The sequence below is a fragment of the Crocuta crocuta genome, unplaced genomic scaffold (assembly GCF_008692635.1).
Source record: "Crocuta crocuta isolate KB4526 unplaced genomic scaffold, BGI_CrCroc_1.0 scaffold223, whole genome shotgun sequence".
In the NCBI taxonomy this organism is placed as follows: Eukaryota; Metazoa; Chordata; class Mammalia; order Carnivora; family Hyaenidae; genus Crocuta; species Crocuta crocuta.
Window position 1 is genome coordinate 5,398,854 of NW_027529426.1, and position 19,308 is coordinate 5,418,161.

The window sequence follows — 19,308 nt, forward strand, 5'->3', positions numbered from 1 at the left end:
CATTTATTACAAGCAGTCCTGAGAAAACCCATAATACCGTAGCAGGAGAAAGGCAAGAACAGATTTTAGAAGTCCAAGTGTATTAAACCAAGCTCTGAGAATGGAAGTCACACGGATGTGACATTTATTCACTTGCATGTGCGACTTGTCTCCGGTTGTTTTTCAAAGCTCTGAATCTCATCAAGACATAAATCTCTCAAGGGACATGCCATCAAAATTAAAATATAATCTCTGGTTTGAAATTTAACATCATGGAGGTAGCACAGGGCAACTATGGGCTCCGAGCCGTGGCTGGTGCTAAGGTGAATCACCGAAACATTTTTAGTCTATTTCTTTTTTGAGGGAGGCAGCATCGTTTCTGTTAATCTCTATGAATTAACTATTTCTGTTTAGAAGAGGATACGGAGCTACACAGGATTTTTGTTGCAGAAAAAACTATATAATAAAGAGGAAAATAGGGAAAGTCTACATGACTATTCCTAAGGGCTGGCTAAATTATGGTGCACCCATATATAGACCAGGTAAGCAGCAGGGTTCAGTCTGCATTTGAGAGATTAAAGAATTGAGTCAAACTTGAATGCTGACAAAAACTGAGGACTGATGGAGGGGGGGAGGGGCATGGAGGAGGGCACTTTGGGGATGAGCACTGAGTGTTATGTGGAAACTAATTTGACAATAAACTATTTGTAAAAAAAAAAAAAAAAGAATTGAGTCAAAATCTCTTCTCGTGGGGACAGCGAAGGCCTGCAGCCATCGCGAACTGTCCAGGGCTTCTTGAGAGTCCCTGGCCCCTCCTGCTCCTGTGTTCTAGCTTCTGGACCCCAGCCTCCACTGCTCTCTTCCCGGTCCTACCTCTAACCACTCTTATCACTCACCCTTTCTCTGCCCACTTCGTGCAGACAGCCCACACAGCCCCTGTACTTTGATTTCCCCAAATGGTATTCACACGATCTCTTCTGTGTAGAAGACCCTAAGAGCTATCTGGGGATATCAGCAAGCGGACGCTATGGTGCGAGAGTAGTGAGATATTTTACTGCAACAGAATACACACCACCGTGGCTAACTAAAAATCTGACCTCCTGTTCTTAGAAGACTCTGGCTAGTCCCCCAATTCTGCCACTGAAAATTGGCCTCGGCCTCCCGTACTTCGGTGTTGAGGCCCAGCTTTCTTCAAACGCTTTGTGATTCTTGTCTTGTTTTTTATTTTNCTCTTGTCTTGTTTTTTAATATTTTATTTCACTTTGTTTTTTCGTTGCTCTTGTATATCTATTTTTTCCAGCATACTGAGATACCACTGATATTTAACACTGTGTAAGGTGTACAGGTATTGATTGGATACACTTATATATTGTGAAATGATTACCACCATAGCAAAACATAGCATCACATTAGCTCATACCTCCATCTCATCAGATAATTACCATTTCTTTGGGGATGAGAACGTTTGAGCTCCACTCTATTGAATCTTTTAAGTATATAATACAGTATTATTAACTATAATCACCATGTCATACATTAGATCCCTAGTACTTAATCACCCTATAACTGGAAGTTATACTCTTTAACCAACATCTCCCCATTTCCTCTACTCCAAGCCCCTTATAACCACCATTCTCTTCTCTGTTTCTATGTTTTTAGCTTTTTAAGATTCTATATATAAGTGATATCATATATCATATGGTATTTATCTTTCTCTGTTTGACTTAATTTCACTTAGCATCATGGCCTCAAGGTCCATCCCTGTTGTCACAAAGGACAGGAATTCCTTTCTCATGGCTACATAATATTCCATTATATATTACATAGTGCATATTATATATATCTATATATTATTCCATTACATATTATATGTGTACTCACACATACACATCTCAATACTTCCTTATCCATTTACCCAATGGAGACCTAAGTTGTTTCCATGCTTTGGCTATTGTGAATAATACTGCAAGGAACATGGAAGTGCAGATAGCTCTTTGAGATCTGTTTTTATTCCCTCTGCATGTATATATCCAGAAGCAGAACAGCTAGATCCCAGGATAATTCTATTTTTAAGTTTTTGGCGCACATTTGGAAACCATACTGTTTTCTATAGTGGCTGCGCCAATTTACATTCCCACTAACAATTCCCCCTTTTCTCCACATCCTTGCCAACACCTGTTATGTCTTGTCTTTTTGATGATCACCATGTGAGGTGACATCTTATTGATTGTAGTTTTGATATGAATTTCCCTCTGCATTGAGTACTTTTTCATGTTGTTGGCCTTTTGTATGACTTCTTTGGGAAAATGTCTATTCAGTTCCTCTACCCATTTTTTTAAATGTTTATTCATTTTTGAGGGACACAGAGAGACTGAGAGTGAATGGGGGAAGGGCAGAGAAAGAGGGAGACACAGAATCTGAAGCAGGATCCAGGCTCTGAGCCATCAGCACAAAGCCCGATGTGGGGCTCAAACTCACGGACTCTGAGATCATGACCTGAGCTGAAGTCAGATGCTTAACCGACTGAGCCACCCAGGTGCTCTTCCTCTACCCATTTTTTAATTGAATTGGTTTTTTGCTCTTGAGTTGTAGGAGCTCATTTTATATTCTAGATACTAACCCCTTATCAGATATGTGATTTGCAAATATTTCCCTCTCCAGGTTTTCCTTTTGTTATTAGTGGTTTCCTTTGCTGGGCAGAAGCTTTTTAGTTTGATGTGGTCCCAGCTGCTTCTTTTTGCTTTTGTTGCTCCAAAATCTTGTTTATTTCTTATGCCAAGCAGATTAGACATCTCTGAGTCACTTGCAGCCCATCCTGGCTATGTTCTTTCTATAATGAAAATGGCTCATCAAAGCTAAACAAAGATGATGCTGTCACCCAGGGGCGGTTCTGCCACAGTCATGAAACCAGCTCTTCCTTTTTCTTTGTTGATACAACTGTGCAATCACTCAGTAGATGTACTTGTACTACTGCAAACAGTGTCTAAGATAAATCTGTATTTATAATTGTATCAATGTGTGTATATATTTCTATTATATACATGTAGAGAGTATGAAATATACAGTGAAAAAAGAAACGGTAAAAATGAATATATAGGGGCGCCTGGGTGGCTCGTCAGTTATGTGCCAACTTCGGCTCAGGTCATGATCTCACGGTTTGTGGGTTCGAGACCCGCATCAGGCTTTATGCTGACAGCTCAGATTTCAGATTCTGTGTCTCCCTTTCTCTCTGCCCCTCCCCAGCTCATACCCTGTCTCTCTCTCTCTCTCAAAAAAAGAAATAAACATTTAAAAAATGAACATATAAATTAATTCCACATAGAAAAATTTTTATGTAATAAAAAATAATATCTATAAGAATATACATCAATCTGTTATTATTGGTTTCTTTCTGGGAGGTGGGATTAAGGGGGAACTTTAAATTTTAACACTTTTGTACTAATTTTTCTTTTACATTTCACATTATTGCCTCTATAATCAGAGAAACTATTTTGGAAAACAAAAGACTGAAACAAAAAAAAAAGTAGGCTCAAGTCACTGCTAAAAGAATTTAACTCACACACAAGAAAAAGTTCCTCAGTAATAGACTGCTCAATACTCATGAAATCTTTCGCACAATAGTGACCAATAAATGCCAAGAAAATTTTGAGTTCATAAAAAGCAAGGAAGAGAAAGGTACAGATTTCAAAGAGTTGACAGCCAATGAGTACCATTTTATGAACAAAGACTGAGGGGAAAGAAGCTCAGGAGGGTTGGGGAGAGAGGGACAGCATCTGAAAACAAAATCCTGACTAAACAAAGAGAAATCTGTCCACATGAGAAAGGAAAGGCAAAATAGGAAAATAAACAAATATGGCTGCACATAGGGTTTATGTGGGTTTAACCCAGATGAGATTGGGTTAAAAAATCAAAAACAGAAAGGAGAATCACATTCCCAAGAATGACCACAAAAAGGTAACATACATTCACTCATTCATTCATTCATGAAGTTCCTATTATGTACCAGGCACTGTTCTGGGTGCCCACGTCTGGCCATGAACAAGATGGGCAAGGTCCCTTTTCTGTTGGGAGTTTAGGCAAGTTGAGGAGATGGTACACAAGGAAGCACATCAATGAACAAGATAATTTCAGACACTAGTAAGTATTATGAAGACATAAAAAGCAGATGAAGGGGCCCCTGGGTGGCTCAGTTGACTGAGCGTCCAATTTCGGCTCAGGTCATGATCTCATGGTTCATGGGTTCGAGCCCCACGTCGGGTTCTGTGCTGACAGCTAACTCAGAGCCTGGAGCCTGCTTCAGATTCTGTGTCTCCCTCTCTCTCTGACCCTCCCCTGCTCTCTCTCTCTCTCTCTCTCTCAGAAATAAATAAAACAGTAATTAGGTATTTTTTTTAAGCAGATGAAGTCATAGTAACTAGTATGGGGGTACTTTTAACAGTGTGGCCAGGGGATAAGGTTTAAACCAACTCCATCACGGTCTAGGGAACTAGCAGGGTCTTCCAGGCAGAGGCAACAATAAATGCAAAGACCCCGTGTGAAGAATTAGGCGGCCGTGTTTTAGGAATATAAACACCAGGGTGGCTGGGGTCCAGACAGCCCCGGAAAGAGTGTGAGGAACAAGGCCCACGTGGTACGCCCCAGCAAAGATACGGAATTCTAGTTTATATATAGGGGAGAGGTACAAGAGGTTTTCTAAAAATGCTTCCAGGTTTTCTCGATGACTGGCTGGTGGAGAAAGCGGCAAGGACGGAAGCAGCGAGAACAAGTTGGAAGCACTGCACCAGTCCAGATGAGAGATGATGGGGCCTTAGGCTCAGGGTTCGCCATGGAATCAGAGAAGTGGCAGATTTGGAACAGGTCCTGAATAATTCAAATGAGAATGTGAAAGAGAGAAATCAAAGACAACTAGATTTCTGCTGGAGCGACGTCATTGCCACATTAGAGCTGCAGAAGGCTGAGGAAGCAACAGGTTTGTGGGGAGTAAACTCAAGGGTACTTTTTTTAACCAGGTTGAGTTTGAGATGCCTAAGTAACAGTCACAAAGACAAGGCAAGTTGGCTGCTGGTTAGACAAGTCTGGAACTCATCAGCGAGTTGGAAGCAACAGGTTAACTTCTGGGAGTCACCATCAAACAGGTGATATTTAGGGGGCCTGGGTGGCTTAGTCGGTTAAGCGTCCGACTTTCGCTTAGGTCATGATCTCGCGGTTCGTGGGTTTGAGCCCCGCGTCGGGCTCTGTGCTGACTGCCAGCTCAGAGCCTGGAGCCTGTTTCAGTCTGTGACTCCCTCTCTCTCTGACCCTCCCCTGCTCACGCTGTCTCTCTCTCTCTCTCCTAGAAATAAATAAAAACATTTTAAAAAAAAAAACAGGTGATATTTAACACTGTGAGACGGGATGAGTTCATCCAGAAAGGGCGCCGCGAAGAGAAATGTAGAAGATTGAGTCTTGGGGAACATAAAATTCAGAATTGAGGGCTGCCTGGCTGGCTCAACCGGTAGAGTATGCAGCTCTTGATCTTGGTGTTGTGAGTTCAAGCCCCATGTTGGATGTATAGTTCTCCAAAAGCCAAGAGAAGAGAGTGTTCCAAGATAGAAGAAATGCTATCTTGCCAACTGTGCCAAAAGCTTCTGAGAAATTGAATGACAGAAGCAGTGAAGGGATCACCAGACCTCAGAAGCTGGAGGTGGCTGGTGACCTGATACGAGCCTATTTAGTGGAATGATCAGGACAGAAGGCCAATTGGTAAGCTGAGGAGAAAATGGGTGAGTGAAAGTGAAGGCAGCCATAATGACAGCCCTTAACAAATAGAGCAGAAAACGTGCCTTGGTGGCTCACTTGGTTGGGCATCTTGATTTTGACTCAGTCGTGATCTTATGATTCATGAGTTCGAGCCCTGTGTTACACTTTGTGCTGTCAACACAGAGAGAATCTCAAAATAATTCTCTCCATTATTCTCTCTTCCTCTCTCTCTCAAAATAAATAAATAAACTTAAAAAAAAAAACTGGAGCATAAAATTGGGCCAGTGACTGCAGGAAGTTGGACTGGGATATGGAATCAGTGGAGGGTTTGTTCTTTAAGATGGGAGAGAGGAGGATATATATTTTTAGAAGTCAAAGCAGAACCAGATCAGAAATTTTACTTCTATGTTATTTTTCTTATGATTCCTTAGGAACCAAGCAGGTCAGCATCAATAGGACAGCAAGTCAGAATGTGACTGACTTTCTCTTCCAGGAGAGATCAATAAACTATTAAATTAAACTATTAATTTTTCCAGGGCCAGCTGGGTGGCTCAGTCCAACTTCAGCTCAGGTCATGATCTCATGTTCTATGAGCTCGAGCCCTGCGTTGTGCTCTGTGCCAACAGCTCAGAACCTGAAGCCTGCTTTGATTCTGTGTCTCCCTCTCTCTGCCCCTCCCCTACTCACACTCTGTCTCTCAAAAATAAATAAACGTTAAAAATTTTTTTAAAAAACTTCTAGTTTTTACGGAGGGGAAAATGATCAAAGACATCAACCTGGTTCCACAAGAACAAGGCACTTCACATCATACTTATGGATCAAGACACTTATTGTTTATCTGTGTGAGTAATCTCTATGCCGAGTGTGGGACTCAAACTCAGGACCCGGAGATCACGAGCCGCAAGCTTCACTGACCGAGCCAGCCAGGCTCCCTGGGTCAAGACCCCCTTTGAGCTTTCCCACTCACTACTGCAATAGCCTCCGCGCCAGTCTGCCTCATCTCTCCTTCTTCCACTTCTTCCTCTACTCCGAAATCTAAATACAAGTCCAGTCATATCACTTTCCCAGATAAATGCCTCTAAAAAGCAACCTTCTTAGGAAAACCATCCAACCCCCTTAAGCGCAGTATACAAAGCCCTATAAAATCTGTCCCCAGCCTTTCCTCCCAGTCTCATATCAGGCTGTGAAACTTGCAAAACTCTAATCACAGCAGCCCCAGCCCCAGCGAGGGCTCCCCACTCTCTTGTCCTGCTATGGCTTGGCACACCCTCGACCCTCCACCTAGAACGTCCACTCGACCTGTACCCAACTCATTGGCCTGGAAAACTCCTAGTGGGTCTTTAAAACCCATTCACGTGTCCCACGGAAAATACATTTACTCAGAGTCCTTCCAGAAGACAGAGCTATGACAAATAGACATTACAGGGAACAACTTCACTGCAGTGTAAAATAGATATAGGAGCAAGTCAGTTGTCTGAAGGAAAAGGTGAACACTGTCAGGAATACATTCCTTGTAAACAGGAGGTATAGAAACCAGAAGATGATGATTTGCCAGGTGAACCCTCCTTGGGACAAAATCCATCCACGTCCATTGCTCAATACAGCCCCTTTAATAATTAGTTGCCTATCAGGGCACCTGGGTGGCTCAGTCAGTTAAGCATCTGACATCGGCTCACGTCATGATCTCGCAGTTCGTGAGTTTGAGCCCCACATCCGGGTGCTGACAGCTCAGAGCTTGGAGCCGGTTTCAGATTCTGTCTCTCTCTCTCTCTCTCTCTCTCTCTCTCTCTCTCTCAAAAATAAACATTAAAAAGAAATTAAAAATAATTAGTTGCCTATCACTGCTAGGAAGGCCCAAAGATCTGTCTCTCTACAGATTTCTACTGTTTCTACGTCTGTCCTCCAGGGCAATTCATAATTTGTCTATTTCTTTTTGGATATATATGGCAGCTTTTCAAATAACTGCAGGCACTTACTCTAGACCTCCTCCCGATCTCCCCCCACGTTCTCTTCTATAACTTACAGATGTTGCTAACTCCTGGCAATGCAGCAATCAGAACATAGAAAACATCATTATACCTCTTGAGGGGCAATCTTATCTTATTTGATTTTGTGCCAGAGCCCCCAGCCAAGTACATGACATATGGGTAGCCTTCCTGTGCATGGATTAATGTTACATCTGCAACATCTCAAATACCTACATCATTCGACCGCAAGAAATCATGGCTTCTGACATGCTGCCCAGAACTAAAGCAACTGGGAGACTCTTTCTGCAGGAACTGTTGCCGTGAAGTCACTTTTAAAGCGCTCGGTCAGACACAGGCTCGCACATCAGTGATGGCACCACTCGAGGCCCCCTCCTCCCTCTTGCATCCTGCACCGGCTCCTCCCCCCAAGCCCCGCCCGGCCAGCCAGCCTCTTCCGAGGCACTCGGAGCCAGCCCAGCTCCGCACCTGGCCTGCTGCGATTGTTGGTTCCGGCTCGCAGCAACAGTTAGTGGAGCAGATGCCAGAGCATCCACAGGTCGGAAAAGAATTAAAAAAAAAAAAAAAAAAAAGAAAAGAAAAGAAAAGAAAAGAAAAGAAAAGAAAAGAAAAGAAAAGAAAAGAAAAGAAAAGAAAAGAAAAGAAAAGAAAGAAGGAAAAAAGAAAAAAAAAAGCAGAAAGAAGGAATCGACCTCTTTCAGTATATCCCAGACTAGGGCTCACAGGGCTCTTATACATTGCAATATACATCTAGAGTTAAAAAAAAGAGATACAGTTTTGAATGTGATGTTTTCAGAAGAACTTTGAAGTTCTATCATTAACAAATAGGAGGCAGCAAAGAAAAGGTGGAAAGCTGGAGTCACTCTGTGATGAATGTTCAGATTATTTCTGGAAATATGCCCAGGTAGCTGGCCTAGTCCAGTGCTGACTAGCAGAAAGGGTACAAAATACATATGTAATTTTAAATGTTATTTATTTATATTGAGAGAGAGCGCATGAGCAGGGGAGGGACCGAGGGAGAGAGAGAGAGAGAGAGAGAGAGATTGGAAGAGAGAGAATCCCAAGCAGGCTTCACACTGTCAGCACAGAGCCCCATTCGGGGCTCAGTCTCATGAACTGTGAGATCGTGACCTGAACCAAAACCAAGGGTCAGATGTTTAAGTCACTGGGCCACCCAGGTGCCCCATATGTAATTATAAATTTTCTAGTAGGCATATTAAAGAAAGTAAAGTGAACAGGTGAAGTTAATTCTAGTATAATGTTTTATTTGACCAATATATTCAAAATATTATCATTTCAACATGTAATCAATATGGAAAATTATTGAGATATTTCAAGTTATTTTTTTCAAAGAAAGCCTTTGAAATCCACTATGTTTTGACACTTCCAGCACGTCTCAATTCAGACTAGCCACGCTGCAAGCGCTCTCTAGCCGCACATGGCTACTGATTACGGCACTGGACAGGAAAGGTCTAGGCTATAAATAAATCCTTTTAAGACACAAGTCAACTTTAGGTTCAAGATGCTTGTAAACTCTATTCTTAGAAACAGGTTTATATTAAAAAATAATGATCAAACTCAAAGCATCTGGTGAAAACGCAAAGCTATCTGAAGTGATATACATTGAAAAGCAAAGACTTTTTAAAAAATTAAGCATCTATCACAAGGTGGATGCTTCTGCAGCCCTCAGACTCATTTTTCAAAGTCAAAAATAAATTATGTAATCAATCCCGTGTCATGAACCCAACCCCTCCAACAAATACTTTGGAGTTCACGCAGCCTGGGACATTCTTTTTATAGACCAAGAAAATCCTTGCCAACCTTTGCACCCAGCAACCGACTTCTGTCTAGCATGACGGACGGTCAAGTGTTGATTAGCTGATGGATACACTGTTCCAAGCAACCACACACTGAGTCATCGCTGCCGAGTGGGACCCCAAATGAAACCTTACATAATAAACCAGGATAAGATTAAAGATGCCCAGCAGGAATGTAACATGGATAAAAAGTCTTCTAAAATCTACAGAACAAAACCTGCTCAGAACCATCCCCTGAGAAGGCAAAAGAGACTAATGTTTGGAATTTAGAAATTATGAAAATCAAATGCAGAAAGGGCAACGGATAAGAATATCTGAAAAGTAATCCTACGTTGAATCATCACCCTCAGGAACAAAGCGCTCCAGCTCGGTGTCATAATTTCTGTCTCCGCTCTAGCAAAAAGAGAAAGTCATGAGCTGGCAAATCCAATAGCCATGCTAGCGACACAGGGGAGCCCGGCTCTCCTGAAAATCCTGAAGTCAGTAGGCCTGTTTTAAACAATTAACGTGAAACTCCAAGCAGATGGGGAATTATGAAGACAAATCAGTAATGAGTAAATCGCAACCAAAACAAAGCTACAACCAGAACTCAAATTCCAGCAAATTTTTAGGCTAAATCATAAGACTTGGCCAAAGCAACTCTGGCCCTTTATATGGGGGATTGAAGTCTTAGTCCTGCTAGTCACAGGAAAACAAATTCAGACCATCTCTTTATTGAACATGTAACGTAACCTAATCTAGACCCATGAGTTAGTGAGAGAGCCAATGTCCTCACAGGGCATCATGGAAGAACACATTGGTTCTGCACTGGAAATTTTAAAAGGAAATATTTATTGCTCTTAAGTGTGCAAATCATTTAAGTACTCTTAATATTAGCGGTAAGGGATCCCCACAGGGTTCAGTCTCCGGTATGTGTCACAGTCAAGAAATGCAGTTTAGGGGCACCTGGGTGGCTCAGTGGGTTAAGTGTCTGACTTTGGCTCAGGTCATGAACTCATAGTTTGTGGGTTCAAGCTCCATATCAGGCTCTGTGCTGACAGCTTGGAGCCTGGAGCCTGCTTCAGATTTTGTCTCTCTCTCTCTCTCTCTCTCTCTCTCTCTGTCTCTCTCCCTCCCCTGCTTATGCTCTGTCTCTCTCTCAAAAAGATAAATAGGGGCACCTGGGTGACTCAGTCAGTTAAGTGTTCGACATCGGCTCAGGTCATGATCTCACGGTCTGTGGGTTTGAGACCCGCGTCGGGCTCCGTGCTGACAGCTCAGAGCCTGGAGCCTGCTTCAGATTCTATGTCTCCCTCTCTCTCTGCCCCTCCCCTGCTTGCACTCTGTCTCTCTCTCTCAAAATAAAATAAAGACATAAAAAAAATTTTTTTAAAGATAAACTGACATTAGAAAAAAATGCAGTTTAGATGCCAAAAATCATAGAAAAGGAAACCCATTCTCTCAAAGGACATTGACCTCTCAAGTACATCTTCCTCAGCAACATTTAATAAAGTCCTCTTCTTTTTTTAAAGTTTATTTGTTTTTGAGAGAAAGAGAGTAAGGGGGGAAAGGGGCAGAGAGAGAGAGAATCCCTAGCAGACTCCATGCTAAGTGCAGAGTCTGAAGGAGGGCTCAGTCTCATGACTGTGAGATCATGACCTGAGCTGAAATCAAGAGTAGGATGCTTAGCCCCAATAAAGTCCTCTTCTATAAGCAGACCTCTTTCTAGAAGTTTACCTTTCCTATTATTCTACTTCTACTCTAAGTTCATGCAGTTACTCTACCCCTGACCCCTTGTTCCTTTCCCACACTCTCCCCCTCTTCCTCTTCATCCCTAGGGTTTTAGCACTTTATTACAAAGATCAACTTAGCCTCTCTCGCAGTGAGAAATAACACTTCCTCTTTGGAAGAGTGAGGGATAAGGCTAGCAAGATTCTGGCAGATTCTCTGAGGCAGGGTAGGGAAGGGGAAGTCCATGAGCACTCCTTCAGTAATGACATGTGTCCTGTCACAATTATGAAACACCCATGCTGTGCCCAGACGGGACACAGCATCCAGATGATCAGAATCTGAAGACAGCCAAGACAGTTTTTGAAAAACCAGGGCATATTCTAATAGGGAAGGAAAATCAGTCAAAACAAAAAAACCCAAACACACAAAAAACAGTGGGCACTTGGCAAAACCGCTTTCACGTACTCAGTCACTAACTTAGGTGGGTCCCACCCCAGCTGTCCTGTCCCTTCACCTACACACCAAGCTACACTTCTCCATTTATTACCATCTCAATAATGCCCACCAGTCCCCTTTCAAAATCCACTCTTTCTTCCTATTGACATAAAATGGCAACAGACCACGTCAGAAGCCCCAGTACTTACACTACCCGTAACTCAGAAGTTGTGACGGAAAGTCTCTTTCAAGGAAGCAGAGTTTTTCACCTCACAAATAATGAAAAGGATAGAAATAAAAATATTCTGATGAATGATCTGAGGCAAAATTCAAGTGAGTGGTGAATCTGATGTCCTGAGTACAGATTTTCACAGAAGAGACAAAGCTGAAGAAATGGAGGAGGAAAGACTCTCGAGGTGATTTTCCCAGACTATGTTTTTTTCAAGGGATGAGTCTGGGCAGAACTCACGATTTCTTTGTGATTTAGATGGGGGAAGACCTCATCAGGGTCATCCAGGTAACTGTCTGTTTTCCAGAAAGAATGTTTTCCTTTCCCACCATGGAACCAATTGCAAACTACAATTCAGCCCAGAACCTATGCCATGGTGTTCACACGTGTTCTGAGGGATGGCATGAAAAAAAAAAAAAAGAAATCTATGATCCAAGAAATTTGGTGATTTAGTGGACTCATGTACAACTCGAGAGTGAAATAGAAAGACAGCTTTCCCAAAATCGCGGTTCTCAGAGTGTTGTCTGTATAACCCAGTGAACCAATGTCTTCCAAATAATCAATGCGTGATGTTACACAATCACACACACTTAAAAGTTCATTAAAGTGCGGGACAGACCAATGGATTTTAAAATAACAAAGTACAAAAGTGCTCCGATACAGTTTCAGGAATCATATTGCAACAAACCTTAAAGAAACTACCACTTGCCAAGTTTTGGTATAGTATTAAAAAATATAGGGGTGCCTGGGTGTCTCAGTCAGTTAAGCGTCCAACTTCAGCTCAGGTCATGATCTCATGGTTCATGGGTTTGAGCCCCACATCGGGCTCTGTGCTAACAGCTCAGAGCCTGAAGCCCTTTTCAGATTGTCTTCCTCTCTCTTTGTCCCTCTCCTGCTCATGCTCTGCCTCTCTCTTTCTCTCTCTCTCTTTCAAAAAAAATAATAAAACATTAAAAAAATATATATATATATCCACAATTTTCTAAGAAGGCTATAAAATGTTTTTCCATTTTCCTACTACATATCTATATGAGAACAAATTTTCTTTATAAACTCAACCAAAACAACATATCGACCGAATGAATGGAGAAGCAGCTGAGAATCCAGTAGTTTGTCTATTAATTCACACAAAAAAGACTTGAGAAAAGAAACAAAGAAGTAAAACTATGTTTCTCTTATCTTTAAATATTTTTGGAAAATATATCATTATTTTTCACAAAATTATTTTTTAAAGTTGATTTATTTTGAGAGACAGAGGGATAGAGCAGAGGATGGGCAGAGAGAGAGAGAGAGAGAGAGGGAGGGAGAATCCCAAGCAGGCTCTGTACTGTCAGCACTAAGCTCGATGAGGAGCCTGAACCCACAAAGCCATGGGATCATGACCTAAACCACAACCAAGAGCTGGACGCTTAACCGATTGAGCCTCCCAGGTGTCCCCAACAAAATTATTACTTACACTAACACATAAGGGGCTTATTACTTTTGTTTTTTAACAAATTAAGAAATTAGTATCTTTATAATGTCTCAGTTTTAATTTCTCACACAGTAATTATTAATAGATAGAAACCACATTAATACTCTTTGGGATCCTCAATAAATTTTTTAAGACTGAAAAGCGGTCCTCATGTGGAAAAGTTGGACATGCTGCCCTCATGCATACTGCAGAAGCATTTCTCTGCGGAACACATGGAATATATTCTAAGATATATTCATTCTAATATATATTCATATCTATTCATCTGTGTTCTAAAATGTTTCCCTTTATATGTCCCTAGACACGCTTCCGCAAGCTGATTTATATGCTCTCAAAGGGCTTCGTCTCAAGTAGTAAGTAGTTTTGTGCTGTGGCCCTGGCGGTAACCGCACATATCTCCTCTGGCAAGCACAACTCAGAGTGACCTCATCTGTTTAGGAGAGGCCTTAATCTTGAGAATTATTTCATGCAGCAAATGTTACAAAAAAAATCACAAGAAACGATGACACAGGTTAACGTGATCCTACAGCAGATGATCCTCTCGTACGAGACACAGTGCCAGAGGTGTCCCAAGAACATAAAAGCCATCATGCCAGATCAAGAATCGGGGCTAATTCGGCTCGCCCTTCAACTTCCCACAAAAGCGGGTCACTGATGGAGGCACCTCTGGTGCAGATTATCCTTTCAGGAAGGAGCAGGGTGACGGCAGTGTGCTACTCTGAATGCTGGCAATCTGTGTTTGGAAAAATGGTAATGCAAGCCAAAAATAACTCAAGAACGAATTCATATTTCTACCATGGCTTTTCAGAACACAGAGTCAGGCCAGTTGTCTCTTTTCAGCAAGACTGGAAGCTCCGATTACGGAATTTAGTTCTAAATCTCTTTTTTTCCGTCAGGTATCTGGATGACTGGCCAGGAGCCTGTTCTCAGATGGCTGTAAAAAATTTGGGGAAAGAGTCAAAAGTGTGAAAGGCCGAACAACTCTTCCATGTGAAAACTCTCCCCAAGGAAATTCAGTCCTTATACAGAACTGGCCTGGGGTACAGGCTGTTCAGTCCTTCAATTTACATTCTGGAGTTTGCCCAAATAATAGGAACCGTTAAGTTTATTTATGCCTTTTGTAAAGAATCTAGTTTATAAAAATGTTGCTCAAGGATGACCAGGATCTTGGGAACTGAAGACACTCATCTTTTTCCCATTACCTAAGACTCGAAGTGAAATTAGCATATAATCTGCTTTCGGTAAAACCTTTTTCAGTGAAAATTTTTTATAGCTGTAAGTGCTCAGGTTGTCTTCTAGCTCATTTGGTTCCCCCAGCAACTCTGTGAGATAGACACGATAACTATCCCCATTTTACAGATGAGAAAACAGGTTTGGTGTTGCCTGAGGCCACCCAGTTTACAGTGGCAGATGGGACTGGAATTTGGTCCCCTTCGAGCCTCTGTACTGGGGTGTTGTCCTGGCTACTTGAAATGCATGGACAATAACATCAAATGATTTATTAAGAAGGAGATATCCAATTCTGTGGGCAAAATAGTAGACTTAAGCTGCAAATTAGACTTTATTGACAAAAACCTTCATTACATGCCAGTATTAGGTTCCATTCTGTCACCCATCATGTCACCGCTCATGGGGCACGTGGTATTTGCTGATCGCTCCTTCTGCCTTCCTTCCAAATTGTACTAATGTGCTCTCACATGGTCCCTGGAGCAGCACTCACTGAATGAATGAGTAAAAGAAACAAGGTGCGAACAAACAAAAGTGAGTCTCTACAAATCTACTTAGTCACCAAGAACACTAATTTCCAAAGGAAGTTCCTGCACTCTGGAGAATGTGCAAAAAAACCCCCGAAACCAAAAAACAACCCCAACACCACACACAAAACAAAACAAGACACAACAAAACCCAGTAGGGTGCAGGGAGAAAAACATTAGCATTTCTATTTCTATTTCCTGACATTTAGCACATGATTGACACCGGCCTCCTCACTCAGTGTGCCTGGCAGACAGCCACACGGAACAGGGACGGGACGGGACAGGGACGCAAGGCATGCCACGGACATTCCCCAGCTCATGGGGTTAGTCAGCAGTGGGGCCCTCGCCTGTTTGCTGTCGTAGGCTGTACCCAAGTGCAGTTCAACTGGGCCCAAATGAGAAAGCGGCGATAGAGATTATAATTTCAATCTTATCCAAACTGACCCCCGCGAAATGGACAAGTGACTGTAAATGAGTCCTGCACAGGACCGCAAGACACGGCAACGACAGCACAAGCACCAACACACGGGAAAGTTACAGACCTGACGATATTTTTACCATTTCTCAGAGGATATTTTTCTCAGCCACATCGTGAGATATAACAATAACCAGTTGATCAGTTGCCATAAAGTTGGTAAACACCCACACAAAACCTGAAAGTAGCAAAACTTGGAATTTTATCCACTATTCTTCTCAACGGTCTTTGCCTAAGTGAATGTGATACCTTGATAAATTGACTGATATATGCTTACACAGCTTCTTTTTTTTTTTTTTAAGTTTTTTGTTTGTTTGTTTCTGAAAGAGGAGAGTGAGAGAGTGTATGTGTGTGTGAGCATGTGAGGGGGGCCAGTGAGGGGAGAGAGGCAGAGAAAGGGGGAGAGAGAGAGTCCTAAGTAGGCTCTGTGCTATCAGCATGGAGCCTGACGCAGGGCTCAAACTCATGAACCATGGGATCATGACCTGAACCAAAATCAAGAGTCGGACGCCTAACCAACTGAGTTACTCAGCTGCCCCTACAGCTTCTAAATAAATATATTTTTATTAACAAGGGCAATGACATGGAGCTCACTGATCTAGAATTCACTATTCAAACTGCAGTCTGCAAAGCAGCAGCAGCAGCAGCATCGCCTGGCAGCTTGTTAGAAATGCAGTCTTAGGGTCCATCCCAGGCCTCCAGGACCTAACTTTGTGGTTTAACAAGATCCCAGGTGATTCATGTGCATGTTTCTGTTTGAGAAGCACTGCTTTAGAACACATACGCTTAATGATCTGAATCCTAACATTTCAGCTCTTATTTATAAGTTGAGACCGAGTTCTCCGCTGAATTTTTGGACTCATAAATTTATAATTCCTAATATATGTTATCAAATGTTGTTTAAAACCGTAAAGAAACTATCCCCATAAACCAAAAACCCAGTGAAATAATCTATGTATAACCACCGCATTATCTTCTTCATCCAGGTCTACGTAAAGTAAGTGCCCTGACCCCCAACGATGAAAACCCATCCAGCGACCCCTTAATCGTTTTCATCCCCACGTCCACTTACTTTTGTTTGATCGTCGGCTTTGAACACGTAGCAGATACTCTGCTGGCTGCCTGCACTGTCCTTAATCAGACAAGCAAAGTAACTTGGATCATGGCTGTTGTGGATCAGTTTGTGAACGTGCTGGGGCTTACACTGGAAGACAGTGGAACAGATCAGTGGATCCCACTGTTGACTTCTGCCCGACTCGGGTTCGCATCTCAATCCGGAGGGTGAAACGTAAAGCCGGACCTGCTGGGTTCCAGGCTCCTTTTTGGAGGACTGCCCGCTGAGCCTTCGCACCTCAGCCACGACCCAAGGCAGCATCGGCATGGTGGTGAGAGTGTGCACGGGCAAGGAGCCCACCAGCTGCAGGCCAAAGTCCACCGAGGCCTCGTTAGGAAATGGATGTCTCCTCGCCGTGAATGTTATTGGTTCCATTTTGGGAAAGGTCTGGAAACTCAGCAAAACGTTGCCGCTGTTTTCTATTTTAGAACGAGCAATCTACTTTATGTGCTTCTGAGGCAGAATCCTGGGGGAGAAAAACAGAGGCATTAGAATTTAATGAAATCACAGCAATAGCTACTTTCAGAGATTTATTATTTCAGAACAGCTTAAAAGCCCGAAACCCAAGCACAGGAAGAAATGGATATTAGTTCGAACAAGCTGCTTTGCCTAGAAAGAGGCTCCCTGAAATTGGGCTTCATATAAAATCTGAGAAGGCCATAACTGCCACACTCACTACCGATTATAAAGATCCCACCAGGAAACTCCTGTTAAACGCAGGTTTCTTAGAGCCAGCAAAAACAAGCAGGACCGAAAACAATATAGTCCTGCCCAGATACCTTTCAACCCTGTTCTATCAACATATATTTCAGGGAATTTTTTTTAATGTTTTATTTATTTCTAGGAGAGAGAGAGAGACAGCGTGAGCAGGGGAGGGAAAGAGAGAGAGGGAGATACAGACTCCGAAATAGGCTCCAGACTCTGAGCTGGCAGTCAGCACAGAGCCCGACGCGGGGCTCGAACCCACGAACCGCGAGATCATGACCTAAGCGAAAGTCGGACGCTTAACCGACTAAGCCACCCAGGCGCCCCTTTCAAGGAATTTTTTAAAGTAATCTCTATGCCCAATGTGGGGCTTAAACTCAAGTCCCCGAGATCAAGAGTCACATGCTCTATGCACTGAGCCAGCCAGGTGTCTCTAAAAGGAATTTTTTTAAAGATAACCAAATTCAGTAGTGGTGATTCTACCTCCCAAAAAAGTAATCTTGAGAGAAAAAATATCAGCTGACCATTATCATAGTCTACTGAACCAGACCAGTTTTCAACAACTGACCTTTTCAATTATGATACCACTTAAGTTTTAAAAGGCTCTCCCTGACATAGTCCAGAGGTTCTGAGCATGAATTCAAATTCCATTAACATGTAATTGGTGCCGGTTATGCTCCAAATATCGCCATAAATATTGTTTCATCTAATTTGTGTATTATAAGGCGTCATGCTCACACTTTGCCTCTCCTCATCAATAGAAGATGCTGTTTCTAGTAGACCCAAAGTCTCTCATCTGTCTTCCCCCCTCGACAGGTGATTTTCAAGAACCCCATTGGATGTTTCCTAGCCCCATCCTGTTCCACTGGTAACAAAATCCTTCCGTATAGAGCTGACTTGTCTACAGGATCTCAATTCTCATCCTTTCTCATCTGCTTGCCAGATCTTCCTTCTCCCATGTGCTCCCTGAGCACCTATCCACTGCATCTATCTGATTCACCATTGTTTTTCCCAGTGCCTGGCAATGTCTGACCTAAAATAGAGGAGCAATAACATTATAAACAAGCGAATGAAGTCTCTTCCATCTAAAACAAACAAACAAAAAAGACATTTGCTCTTGACCTCAAACCTCCAGTCCCAGCTCCTCCTTGCCTACACAACTTTCTTCATCGTCAAGTCTACACGTAGTGTCTCCACTTCCTACTGCCCATCTACAATCTGGATTTTGACCAGATGTACTGCCTATGCATTGAAATTGTGCCCATTAAGGTCACCCACATCTTCTGGCTGTGAAATCCAAAGGGGGCTTTTTAGTCCTTAAAGTGTCTTGTCCTTTCTGATAAATTTCTCAATGGTGACCACTCCTTCCTGCTTGAAACCCTTCTGTTTCTCATTTTGCGTCTCTGGTTGCTTCTTTTTGGATTCTTTGGTGGCTTTTTTCCCACTGTTTGACTCCAGCCCCTCTCCTCATTCCACTTGCTTTCTTTGTACAGTCTTCCCTAATGGCTTGGTGTCCACAACCACATTCTAATATTCCTGCTGCTGCTGCTGCTGCTGCTAACAGCTTTCTTTGTGATCCAGGCACATTGCAGAGGTGATCTCATTCCATCCTCACAACAACCTTCATCTCCAACCTTAGCCTCAGTTACAGATTACTAGTATTGCCAGCGTTATGACCTGGGTCACTGAGACCTGGAGCTGCTTGTCACAGGTGGGCATGGGAGAGTTTGCTCCTGATTCTCAACCCATCCCCGAGTGTTACACAAGAATATCACCTACCATATATGCCCTCATGAGTCCCATGTGTTTGTCTCCCATTGAACCTCCTTCCTGAGATCCGGATGAGGGCAGGTCAGTCAACAATCCTATCTGAATAGCTTAGAAGCACCTCA

At 42.6% G+C, this 19,308-nt stretch overlaps 1 protein-coding gene across 1 annotated transcript in view; it reads right to left on the reverse strand.

Annotated features, from left to right (window-relative positions):
- Positions 1–17,177, reverse strand: part of TBC1D1 (TBC1 domain family member 1) — a 220,461-nt gene extending 203,284 nt beyond the window's left edge. The window contains exon 1 of the mRNA XM_077758874.1: positions 16,670–17,177. Coding sequence (XP_077615000.1) covers positions 16,670–17,086 — 417 coding nt within the window. The 5' untranslated portion in view covers positions 17,087–17,177. The remainder of the gene's footprint in view (positions 1–16,669) is intronic.
- Positions 17,178–19,308: the final 2,131 nt, after the last annotated feature.